Genomic DNA, 14016 nt, shown 5'->3' with positions numbered 1-14016 from the left:
CATGAAAAAAACTAACAAGTCACTCCCCTCAAAGCAAAGTCAAAACTATCAAGAAGAAACTGTAAAATAAAAATGAGTGGTGTGTTAATGGAAACATGGCAAAACTGCATGCAGTTAGTGCAAAATCACCAAGAAGAAGAATCACACAGAAAACGCATACTTAGCTGTCACAGATCAGCATGGGAAAGCAGTTAAATTTATACCATCAACATCATATCCAAGTCCTTCTATTCTTCCTTATTTCAGATTTTTCACAAACTTTCACAGCAATAAACTGAAGCGGACTATAATTACTAGGGATCAGCCATGAATATGAGCATTTCCTCAGATAATCACTGTGAAACACACAGATAAGCCCAAGCCTTCCTTAACTGCCTTTTTACCCCCCTCTGGAGTTTCAGATGCTTCCCAAAAAGAAACATAGGAAAATGAAGTTGAATAAGAAGCATAAACTGAAAAAAAAAAAATTAATTTTCATTACAGTATCTCCTATTTAGCCCCTTGTTTTTCACACCAGTAACTCAGGATCAAGCATTACAGCCCTTGCTATCAAAGAGTTTCCATGGATGGAATTAAGGACTGCAGACCTGGAACCAGGTTTTCCACAACAAGGAAGGTATAGTAAATCCCAAAATACACAGTTATCATCTCAGAGGGGAAATATTTTTTTATTTAAAAATGCAGCATTTTGAGTTATGCTGCACTCCAGAAATAAAGCACACAAATTCCACTGAAATTATAACTGCAGCACAACGCAGGGGAGCCAGGGAGGCACTCAGGCCCTATGACAGTGAGTTGCTTCAGCAAATACCAAAGTGCAAGGTCTAAAAAGGCAGGAAACAGCTCACTCAGACTAACAAGCACCCAACGTTTTACACTCTATAAGTAGATATTTCCCTTCTGGATGGGCAAAATATAGTGAATCGATAATTCAGCATTTGTTGCAAGAAAGATAAACCCTGCAAACTATCTGTATTTTTAGCAGCCACAACACAAAGCTGTTGCTTGACTTCTAATCTACCTGCTTTGATAAAAATCACTACTACATGTGGTAAATTCTAACAAACAGATCTGCACACTGAATTACTTTATTTCAAGATATTATCCAATATTTTGGCACATACGCCATGGGCGCAGTTAACTGGTGCTTCTAATTAAGACAAATCAATTTTTTGCCATTGATTTCACTAAGAAGAGCCTTCAAGTCTTTGTCTAGATTACTTGTATATGGACAATACTGTCTGCAAGTTTAAAAAAGTCTTAAGTTAATAGATTTATGGTATTTCCCTATCTACTATTTAAAACAATTATTTTATAGCATCCAGAGAGTGTTGTCCAGTATACATTTGCGCCATGGTTTTGTACAGTTTAATGAAAGAAAACAAACTGAAATCTTGAACATTCACATTTTAGGCGTTCACAAAAAGGCTGAATAAAAATTTGTCTTTACCATACCTCCACCATAAACACATGTATCCTGGTTTACCAACAAAAGTTCTTTTGTCCTTTCTACAGCCCACTACTGCAGCACACCAAACTAAGAATTTACATTAGCAAACACCACACTTCAAACACTACATTAGTACAGTTATGGGGGTCGGCACCTACCCCCTTATCCTCATCCTCCAAATCCTCATGCTGTTCATTTGCGCATGCGTCTGTTGAACTCACCAACCGTAAGGTCTTCAAAAAATCTCGCTCTCTTGGCTAATGAATATAACAGACAGGAGACAGGACAGCAAAAACACAAGACAGACCACAAATGAAAAGAAGAGCATGAAAAGAAGAACATAATGAAGAGAACAAATACCAAGCAAGGGAAGTAATGCTCACAAAGAAAGGAAATGACACCTGAGGAGTGTGTTAGACAATTTCAGGGACATGTTATCCTTGTTATTTGTAAGTTACTCCCTTAAATGCAAAAAGATATTAAGATATTTGCTAAAACAAAAATCAGAAAGAAAAGGAAAGAACAGAAGAAATAGTGCATTACCCTATTAAGAATGGAAGTCTCACTAACCACGAGAAAGGAAGAGAACAGATTGCACTCCCCCACAGAATTCACACCAGCATATTTTACCAACAGAAATACAACTTGTGTCTTTTGTATCAGGTCACAGATTTCAGAAAATATCAAAGAAATCTACAGCAGTCAATACCCAACAAGTTAACAAACAGAGAAAGTGCATAACAATCTGGAACCATTGCATTATGATACAAAAGCTTACCAAGGTGTCTCCAGAAAGGACTTCTAGAAGTGAGATTAAGTTATGTCCATCTCTTAGGTCTTCATATAGGTCATTCACATGCTTTCGAACCTGCACAGATAAATGTGAAAATTAAATACATGATCCCTGTTTCTACCTGAGAATTCACGCTCATATTAACACATATCTTTTAAAATACAGATAAACTTCAGCTATACCTCAGCATTGCTTTTTGAATTTCTTCACTTTCATGACAAATTTACAAATGTAAATTAATTGTAATAGACAAAATTCACATCTGTGTCTGCACTTGCACAGTTCCATCATATTTTTATCACTTTAAAGAAAAGGAAAAAAAAATATTAATTTACATGTAATGAATGCATGTAGCAATGAAAAAAATCAGTATCTGACAATTTAAACAATATCATATACTCTCCTATTTAGACCTAAATAGTGACCATTATGACAACAGTAGCTAGATTCAATGGATTGTAAAAAAATACCCAACAGACAAGTATTGTCAGCAGCATGCATGTTCACTGCAGTCATGCCGAAAGTAATACACTTTCTAATCAAGCCATACCATCCACCAACAACATGTATTGTCAGCCCAGGTTTCCCAGTACTTCGGGAGCTCTCCCAATGACTCACACATCCACCTTACACACCATACCAAAGAACTATGACATTAGATTGATCTAGTGAGGGGCTGCAATGACAAGAGAGACAGCTGGAAGCCCTACCTTTACTGACAGGCACAACAAATCTGAGAGATATCTGTCCACAGGCCAACTTCTTGATTGTTACCATTACCTTAAATACAACTTTATCTGAAATGTCTTAAGCAATTTCAGCCAGCTGCTCTTCAAATGTGACACAAGGGACCTAATTTTTCAGAATCAGAGATTTTTGACTTCCTAGGGAAGAGGTTGAGGGCTTTACAGCTACAGCTTAATGACAGCTCCCTGGTGTTCCCATTGAACCACCAGATCAGAAACTTCCTAAGCTTAGGATAAAATACAACATCAGAAATTTTCTTCTTCCTCACCTCTGCTAGAGATGAGTTGTACTTCCAATACGAAATCTATGGGAGACACACTCTGACTGCCAACATATGTGTGTGATGAGGGCAGCAACAATCAACCCAGATCGTGGAGTTTATATAACAGCTTGGTTTGCCACACTTTTGGGGGAATTTTGAGATTCATCCTGCTGCACAAATAACCGTCTCCACCCATAATATTAGCTTCATAAATGTTTTTCAGTTCAAGTTTTCTTACTCGAATTTTTAAACATGAAATTACCCTGCAATCTGTTTTCACTAACACCATGATCTTAATTGGGAGTAGTATCAGAACATATTTATGCTTGTGCTGAAGACTAGCCAGAACAAGTCATCTAGAAGACTGTTCCATGAGGAATTACAACACATATTTTCCAAAACGTTTACACAGACTCTGCACACACAGCCAGTCCAAGTTACAATCCAATACTCTAATACATATACATAGCTTTACAATCTCACACACATACACAAAATAGTATCATTTTAATTTTAGTTACTTTTTTTTTTAATCCTACAAGCAATTTAATGTAAAAAAAATCTAAGAAAAAAATTCTCTAATAATACTGAAGTACTGTTAAGCTGAACAAAGAAACAGAACAGGTGTTCTCCCACTATATCTCTGGTGAAAGGAAAGAAAAGGGAAGCCATATAAATCATTGATGTCCCTGATACAAGATTCAATTATGATAAATGCTTGAGAGAGGAAAAGCACAAGGAACTTTAATTTTTAACCCAAAACAACTGTGACTCGTTATTTTTACATTCAAAGAATTTTATCAAACCAAGTGCTAAACTCTTTCTGTTAAAAGTAGGCAAGTTTTCTTTATGACAAAACCCTGTGAGAGGGCTGCCTGCCCCACCACTCAGGACATGTCACTGTGCACTTCCCCAGCAGAATCCCCAGCCGGAACAGATCCACAGTGCAGTGGCCAGAGGCATGGGAGGACATAAGGTTAAGGACAGAGGAATGTGTGTACATCGCAAAGACCCTGCACCACCACTGGTGAAGAACTGTCCATGCAGCATCAAGTCAATGCCCACACTCTTTTCAACATAAAACTCAGGGGACTTGCCCAATGTACAGGTACCTGGATTGAAGGGTGAGAAAATACCACTATTTCTGTTGTCTGCTTTTTTTTTACATTAGTTGCAAGATAACTTTGTTATCCTGCTAGTCTGTATCTCACAGCACCTACTTGTTGACCTTCTGTTTGTTTCTTCTGCTCTGAGGTTTCCTAAGTATTACAGACACAACCACCTTCCCCAGTTTATCTTTCTCAAAATCACAGACACTTCAGAGATGAACTCACACTGGATATGAAAAAACTGGCATAGAGCTGTCAAAACAGGAAAACCAGCAGTACACATTATGCATCTGTCTTAGTTCTGCCACTGGCTGACAATTATTGTGAGGATTCATTATTTAGGAAATACTGTGCCAGTCATCCTGTTACAGGGCAACATAATAAGGAATTTCTTCCAATACTCTGAACAGCAGATGAGCATCTAAAATGCTGTATTTGGGCAACTGATGTGAGCAAGCATGTTCACCCAAAGCATCAGATCACTTCTTCCAAAAGGAGCATCTTGTGCTCCTCAAGAGATCCTACACTGACACTTCAAAAGAGCTTGAAACATCAACTCTGTGTAATTATCACTTGGGCAACGCTTGTCTCTCAACACATATAATGAATTCTTTTAAATTACAAGAAACAAATGTAAATCCTTCATTGCTCTTTACAGCCACATTCAGCCTCCTTCAAAACACATAGTACCACAAACACTGGATGTACATGGGGGTCCCTGGACAGATGTGTGGAATCTGCTGAGCCCTTAGCATTTCTTAACAGTTCTTGTGGCTTTTCAATAAAATCACAGAATTGTCAGCCCTACAAAGTCCACACACAAAGTAGGTTACATGCTGCCTCAGGCAACTTTTTGCAATATACTCATGTGAGTGTGGCAGATTTGATAATTTGGGCATGAGAAGAGATTCTTTAAGGAAGACGTGGGAAACACTGAGTCGTTGAGGTGCATCTGACAAAACTTAAACAAGAAAAGCAAAATGGCTTCACCAGTGAAAAGGAGACAGTGAATGTAAGGCACTGTTTCAGAAGTGATTAATCTTCTGATCTTCATCTTCTGGCATGTATACTATGATGCCTGTGGTAAGGAAAACTCCATTCTCCTTGCTGCGACTTCCCAGGCTTCCACATGACTATATTCCATAAGCCATATGGCTATGGCTTCCCAGGCAAGTGGTCACAGCACCAAGCCTGACAGAGTTCCAGAAGGACTTGTTTGGACAATGCTCTCAGGCACCTGGTGTGACTCTTGGAGATGGTGCTGCGCAGGACTGGGAGATGGACTGGACGATCCTTGAAGGTCCCTTTCAATTCAGCTTATTCTGTGATTCTGTGACTATTGAAGGTCCCTTCCAACCCAAACTATTCTATGCTTCTACGATGATTCTACTAAAACAAAGAAGAATCACACCCTTTTTCTTACTTAGAAGTAAATATGGTAGGAAAATAGGGTTGTACCCATTTCTGTGTATACAGTGGGTGCACACCCAGCATACTCGTAGATCCCTCGGACTTTCATGTTAGGGTGTAGTGTGTTCCAGACCAGCACCTAAAATGTAGGGAGCACATTCTCAACTGAAATAGTGTATGAAGAAGCAGAAACAAACATTAATGTGCTGCAGAATCTAGAGTGGAGGCAGAAGAGGCAGGAGAGAGAATATAATCAGATCAAGCAGGAACAACTCTAAGTAACGCCCATGTACTGGAGGCCGCCAGGAAATCCCTGAGGCAGGTGAGGCAATCACTGTAGCCCTGGCAAGCTGCATGACTTGGAAACAAGGCAGAGTTTTGTGCTCATGTACTTGCAAAACTACCCACTTTTTTACAGGGTGAGGAAAGAAGATTACTATAATCAAGTATCTTCCTTAAAAACATCAGAAGTCTCCCTTTCTCTATTATAATTAAGCCACACTGATTAATGTGAGAACATGACAAATTAGGCCTTTTCTTATGGTTTCCAGAACAGGCAAAATTAGAATCAAATCTGAACCATACTTATTTTGAATAACTGAAGTTCAGTTGTCAAGCCTTCATAAAATCAGTGTCAGTACGCAGGAGTTATCTAGAATTATAGTATTACAGATCCAGCTGAGGCTGTTCAGACCACAATGCCTGGGAAAGTCTTTTTCAAGCACTGCTCTCCTTGCTTCTGGAAGCAAAGTTAATTAAATGCCCAGCCCAGACATAAAGCATTACGGATTTTCCAAAGGAAAACGGGAAAAGGCTCAAAAGTTAGAACTGTAAGGGGTGTGTTCAGGGAAAAAAAGGGTCAGTCCTTAATTACCACTGAGGTCACAGACAAGTCCAAATGACAGCTGGCTCAAGGCCACTGTGAGTTTCACAATAAACTTCAAATTTATTCTTTAAGAATCTGAGTCAATGCCCGTGGAAAAAAAGCTCTCTTCGAACTCCCACTCATTTCAGTTACAGTATAACAATTTTCACCAAGACAATAGATAAATAGTTAAGAGCTTCTATTACTACAGTGTTCCACAGCAAATCCCATCCGCATTCAAAGAGCTGGAAAAATACTGTGGCCACTGTTGAGATCCTGACACCCTGATGAGTTTCCCTAATGTTTCAGCTTCCTAAAAACATACTTAAGCTTGTTTTTAAAGAAAAACTTTTATTAAAATGCTAGTTACGAAGAAACAGTTTTCTCTAAGTTTTCAGAACATGCATGCTTTAGTCCTCTCATCTTTAAGAAATCACAGTGGCAATTCTAACTGCATGATAACAAATAAACCTATGCCACGAGTAAAGAATAGAAAAACCTCTAATACAAAAAGTTGTATTGGTGTACAAAAATAAAAGTTTACTAGCTTGACACAAGCAGCATGAGTTATGAGAAACACTCTAAAATTCTGAACAGGCTGTAACAAGATCTGTGAAGCATGTAATTGTCAAAATATGAGATTTGTCAAAATATTCCCATGTGACGGATCTGCCAAGCAAGTTGCTTCTTCAAACATCTTCAAGAGTACTTATTTTACTCAACAGAATTCTTACATTCCCCCATGTAAAGAATGAGCACTGTTCAACACACTGCAGGCCCACTCCTCTGCAGGTAATTTCCCCCCACTGTGCTGCGTGGGGCAGTGAGGTGCTGAGCTGTGCTCCATGGCCAGCTTGGTGTCATGCCAAGAGATCAAGGAGCAAAGCTCCGTGCAGACTGACACGTACACTGACAGGCTCCCCGAGTCACTCCTGCTCTTTAATCTCCTACTCTAAACCCAAAACTCATTGCTGCGAAAAAACCCGAACTCCAAACACACACCCTGGTCACAATCCTTGTTTTGTACTGAATCCCATACTAAACTTCACTCATTCCATTAAAAACAAGCGAGCATGCAAATTTAATTAAGAGAATTTAATCACTGCGTCCCTTCATGAGGGGAACTGAAGCGGTGTGACAGGACCTGCAGCCCCAGCTCCGCGCAGGGCAGGGCGCAGGCGGCCGGAGTGCTGGGCTGCAGATGGTGCTGTTCCTGCAGCTCCAGCGCTGGACACCCTGCCCAGGACACCCCGATTTGCTCTCCCCAGCCAGACAGCATGGGCCCACAGCCAGGGCTGGCAGTGAGCTGGCACACACACTTGTGCCAGGTCTCTTCTGTCCTCCTGCTTACTTGCAAGCAGAGCCTGGCAAATCCAGTTTTAGGCCTAGTGGTTCCAAAACTCATTTTCACTCTTTTCGTTTGCTGGACAGTCTAATAATCCACTCTGCAGGAAACAATTCTTGTAGTTCACGGAAAATAAACAGTTCTTTATTTCATACTCAGGAGTAATTTTTCTGCTTGAATACATTTCTAGATATTAATACAAACAGCAGACACAGATGATGTTACTCAATTTCATAAAATTTCTTTATGATTTTACTAAGGCACATTTAAACAAGTCTCCTTTACAGAGTGAGTTCAACACCCCTGATCTTTGTTTATAACAGATGTTTTCTAACTGAAGATTCATCCTTGATTGCATCCTTCACTTTCTCATCTGGCCAATGCTTTGCATTCTATTATCAGGATAACACCCTTCCTGTGTTCCACCCCTTTAAAAACAGCCTGTCCTTGTATCTAAAAGCTCAAATCAGTCACTTTTTTTTCCCCACATTAACCTTCACATTTCTCCCAGACAACTCAATCATCCATTGCTTTTACATACTCTATTTTGCCCTGGCCTTCAATTATACCACATAACTGGATAACACTATGAATCATAAAATATTTGTATGGCTTCAAGGTATAAATATATTCTTGCTCAATTAAAAAAAAAATTAATCCGGCCACTGCTAGATCTTGCTAAACGTCCTTATATTTTTCTTAACTTCCCATATTTTGTTTCATGAAATGCATTCCAGTATTTTCCTAAGGGGAAAGCTGTAAGAAGAACATCACTTCCGAGACTTAGCTTGCTAACCTATGACATCCCCAAAGCAAGTATGCAAGCAGAGGCATAATCTTACATGTATAACAAACAGTAGGACATAAACACGCACATCCAGGAGTCCTTTTGTGGATTTCAGTAGACGTGTGATATTTGAAACACCATCGTTGAACAGAAGAACTTTAAACAAGTGTCCTAAATGTCAAAAGTCCTTTCCACTTCCTACAGGAAATAAAAATTGGCACCATTAACATAATCACAGAATGGGCCAGGTTGGAACGGACCACAGTGGATCATTTGGTCCAACCTCCATGCTCAGTGGGGTCACCCAAGAGCACACTGCACAGGATTGTTTCCAGATGGCTCTTAAATATCTCCAGTAATTGAGGCTACAGAGTCTGTTCCAGCACTTGGTCACCTGCACAGTAAAGAAGTTCTTCCTCATATTCAAGAACCTCCTGTGCACCAGTTTCTGCCCATTGCCTCTTGTCCTATTGCTTGGCACCACTGAGAAGAGCCTGGTCCATCTCCTTGACACCCATCCTTTAGATACTCATACACATTGACAAGTCCCCTCTCAGTCATCTCTGCTCAAGGCTCAACAGGCCCAGCTCCCTCAGCCTTTCCTTGTAGGAGAGGTGCTTCAGCCCCTAATTCATCTTTGTTGCCCTCTGTTGGGACCTGCTCCAGGAGCTCCACGTCTTTCTTGTACTGAGGAGGCCAGAACTAGACACATCTCAAAACATTTTGAGGAATGGGCTGGAACCCAACCAACACTGATCCAACCACTCAGGATATAATCCCCCCCACCGCCGTCCCACTCCACTTATTTATTACCATTATCACAGCACGACCCTCACTGCTGTTAATACTGGGCACAGTCTTGGTCATCTGCTTGTAAATTTGCATACTGGGATCAGTAAATCCACCTCAGTGGAGCCCATTGCACATTTACTAACATAAAATGTCCAGTGATAGACATCTACTCCATCACTGCTACAATTTAAAGTTCTAAAATTTGAAGAGATGTCCAGCAAGTTTTAGAATCTAATACACTGAATAACCTTCATTCTGTGGACAGCTCTAAGAGAGCACGAGGCACAGATGACACCTGTAGCATGTCAGGTGAAGTCCTGTGCCACTCCACTCATACTTCCACCCAACAACACTTCTTGCACCAGTTGGGATTTCAAGGCAAGCATGTCCATTTCTCTTCCCTCTTTTGCACCACTATAATCCTTTTAGATTTTTCTTCAGATCAGTACACTTTATTCCAATGCTTTTGTGTATAAGACTAAAGATATTCATAAATTTCAGAAATTACTAAAATCAAAGAAAATGCGACTCACAACCTGCTTAAAGCCTCACTTGTCTCTTCTGTTCTGTCCCCTTTTAAAAATATTTTATTTACAAAGGTATAAATGTGATAAACAATTAACAAAGAATATAAAGCAAACATCACTAAGCTTCACTTTACATGGCAGCCATCTGAAAGAAGGCATTCTCACCAGAACTATAGGATTACTGCAGATTGAAATCCCTAAATTAATAAAAATATAAGCTTTGGTAAGGAATTTGGCAGTGATCAGCTTTAAGACTCAAAAGTTGAATAATACTTCACCAGAGAAGGGTTGTGCCTTAGAAGGCTGCCAGAGAATAGTAAAAGTGTAAGGTTAAAAAAGATTGAACAGATCAGCTCACTCAGTCCTGTGCAGCTTGGCTAGAAAACACCAGAGATGCTTCTCTAATTTATACTTGAAAATCCAAATGAAGGAAATGTAAAATACAGTACAAGTGCTTCAATGTTTGACTACACTTACTTGCTTTACAGAGAGGGACACTTTTCCTCACTAATCTTCAAACTAAATCTTCTGTAAAATAAACAGATGTTTTTGTTGTCCCTTCCCTTAAAGTTCGACCTCAGAATACACGTGTTCACCAGTCTCTGCACAAACACTTTTTACATACTGATGACACGTTATCATGCCCCCCTCCCAGTCTTCTCAGTTTCAGACTAAACAAACTCAAGTTACCACAACCTGCTCTTCATTTTCCAAGCAAACTTATCTTCTTACTACTTTATTAGAGATGGTTACAAACCTCCTGTCCATGCAAAGATCAGAAGTTACGCAGCCAGTGCGCCCACAAGCCTGTCTATGAGAAGGCAGAACTACAAGCTGCCTCCTTGTCTCCTAAGCACCATGCTGCCCACAGGCAGGGTGAAAAGCTCATGTGTAGCTCCAGGAGCTCCCTGGGCGTAAGCCAACACAGCCCAGGGCAAGCAATGAACCCTGTAAGATTTGTGGCAGAGCAAGGATGATGCTGGTTGCTGACATGAGAAAAGGCTGGAGCCAGAGAGATGTACAGCCAGTGTCAGAGAAACAGGTGTACCTCACCCTACAGAGGTACAGTCACAGAGCTTGAAAGCTCACTTGAAGATGAGATACAGTGAGGGCAGCAGGCACTGGGATGCTCCCTCTCAGTGGAAGTTCCTTGCTCATGGGTGCTGCCTCCCAGAGCCAGATGATGCTGCTGCAGCACCTGACAGCAGCAGCAACAGCCAACAGCACTGGCTCTTCCCAGTGCCAGTTCCAGCTGCAGCAGTTATTAATGGCAATACCCCCTGCAAGCTGTATCTGTCATCCTTTCATTCAAACTTTGTGACAGTAATCTGCTAACAAGATGTGTAAAAAAGTACAGACATACCATTTACACCACTTCCCTTTTGTCCACCTGCTTTCAAAGACCAGATGTTCCACAGTCTCTCCAGGGAGAGAAATTACCCTGCAAGGTCCATAACTCCTCATTCTTTTCTTCTCCTTAGGGAAGAGATATTATGCTTACTGTAATTGCAGACTTCTAGAAGTTTCCCCTCTCCTCTGAATTCTTAAATAGAATGATAAAATGTTACAAATCACTTCAATTAGTTACTAACTGTGGGGTAAATAAAGCTGTGTGACAAGAAAACATAACTTATCTAAATGTTCTTCAATCTGCTCTTTCCTTATCTGAATTTCACCCTCATCTTATTAAAATGTATTTCATCAAGTCAGCATTTTGTAGAATGAAGACACCAGCATAATTTTGATGTTTCTACACTGATCAAAACTATTTATCTTTTTTTATTCTTGGGGAATGTATCCATGTTCTTTTTTCTTCATACACTAACGTAATTACAGAGCCCTTCTCCTGTGATCTTCAATGTAACATTAATTCATTCTGGACCCTATACTTCTCTGATTTTACCCCACCTTGCTTTATTAACTTCTTTATAAAAACATTTAGTCCTGCTGCCCTCATTTCCCATTCTTGTACAGCTCCTTTGGATTTCATACACCTTGAAAACAGCAGTATTTTCTATATGGTATCTCCTATCTGTTCTGCCTGTCTGTAGACTGCCTTTGTGTCTCTAACACAAACACCTTCAATAACTGCCAGATCTCCTGCATTTCTGCCTCTCCTGTATTACTTCCCCAGGAGACCCTACCTATCGCTTTCCCTCGTTCATTATCCTCCTTTTACTTCTTACTTCTCTCTTTGCTTCAAAAAGTAAGCCTGGGATTTGCAACCACTTGCTTGCAAATTGCCTTCCCTTTCTGAGTTTTGAAGCAGTCCCTCCCAGCCAGTCCAGACCTGTCTAATTAGGCAGCTTTGATAGCAACTTTCTGAACCTGGCAGGCTGAAGTTCCCTCTGGATGGCATTTCACTCACAAAACTTGTCCACACCAGAGGCAGCCAACCCCAACTCCTGCAGCAGGCAGGGAACAAAACAGTAAGAGTGGTCTGCACACCTTCTTGGGGATGAGCTGTGCCATAGAAATGCCGTTCTTATATAGGCTACTAAAGGTTCCTTTGTAGGTGTTCAAATGCAGAACTCCACATTGTTCCTCCTGTCAATTATGAGGATAAATGATTTTCCCCATTGCTACACAGTCCTGTCTTTCCAGTGCTAAGTTAGTGACCAAAAATCTACCATCGACTTCCTTGATCCAGCTCAATGCCTCCAATCAACAGCAGCCACATTCCCTTTTTTTTTTCTGTTTTATCTTTGGCCAAAGACACGCCACAGTGTTTCAGTACACCCAGCTCTCATCACCCCTTGTGTTTCCGACTTGCCTTCACCATTCCTGTCCTGTACTACATGCCGTCAAATGTAACTTACCAGGGAGGAATTGTTTAAAGTATGCAAATATAATGCTAATAACATTAAACTCATCTTAAAACTAACCCTCACCAAAGGCAATACACTCCAAACATGCCCGAAGCAGGCAAAATACTAAGGTTGGCAGATAAAATATTATTCCAACTAAAGTCAAGATATTCTAAGTAGAGGAGGGTTGTGAACACTATGTGATTATCTTTAAATGTCCCTGTTCAAAGCACCATAAATGCCTTTAACAGAGAACACGTTTCCTTATAGGAAAAAACATGTTTATTCTGATGCCTTCTTAGGTCCTCACACAGTCACACATCTGCGCTATCTCAGGGCAAGCCTTGCTTTCCAGATATATGGAATATTGCTGTAGAACAAAATACTTAGGTAATGTTTATGATTAAATGTTGGAAGTTGCTCACTGTCTGGAGCCCACATACTGGGGCAAAAACTGCTCCCACTGGAGCCAGTGGCACAGTTACATTAGCCCAAAGGGAGGCAGATCAAGCCCTAGTATTTCTAAACTGATATATAAATTATTATTAGAAACAGATACATCAAAAGTATATAGATAAAAATAAGTCCATGCATAATTTAACAATTAATTAAAAAGTCAACACTTAATTGCAAATGCTAAAATTTTATCTCTTGCAATCCCCAAGGAATAAATAATATTAAACAAAATCTATGCTGAGAGTTAATTGCAAACAATCAACTGAACAAAAAGAGAATGAATTAATACATTAATATATTAAGTCTATAATAGGAACCATATTGATTCTAGTGGTTCTAGTTGATCATGCAGTCATCACATGGCAGACTTAGTTCTCCTTATACTCATTCTTTCATATAAGAGCACCTATATAAACCAATTTCTTAAAAAACCCAACACACATAAAAGCATGTGCTCAACTGGTTCAGTAGGGTTGCATGCCATAAAAATATCGATGTGCTCAAGCTATCCTATATTTCATGCATATTTAATTTTCTGGTTTCAATTATTCTCTTTCCTACTCCCAATTAGTCACGAAGTCTGAATGCATTAGAGAGGATCAAATAAACTTGAAATCTGTGGCACAGTTTTTATTGACTTGAATTTGTTTATTTTTTTATTTATTT

The 14016-nt window shown here is 39.8% G+C and overlaps 1 protein-coding gene across 4 annotated transcripts in view; it reads right to left on the bottom strand.

The window, feature by feature from the left end:
* DST (dystonin) overlaps positions 1–14016 on the bottom strand; it is a 291637-nt gene that overhangs the window by 184286 nt on the left and 93335 nt on the right. For all 4 annotated transcript variants that reach the window (XM_069011406.1, XM_069011407.1, XM_069011403.1 and 1 more), the window contains one exon: positions 2229–2318. In XM_069011406.1, coding sequence (XP_068867507.1) covers positions 2229–2318 — 90 coding nt within the window. The remainder of the gene's footprint in view (positions 1–2228; positions 2319–14016) is intronic.

Source organism: Aphelocoma coerulescens, chromosome 3 (genome assembly GCF_041296385.1).
Source record: "Aphelocoma coerulescens isolate FSJ_1873_10779 chromosome 3, UR_Acoe_1.0, whole genome shotgun sequence".
Lineage (NCBI taxonomy): Eukaryota > Metazoa > Chordata > Aves > Passeriformes > Corvidae > Aphelocoma > Aphelocoma coerulescens.
Note: the sequence above shows the minus strand (reverse complement) of the source record. Positions and strands in the feature narration are given on the sequence as shown.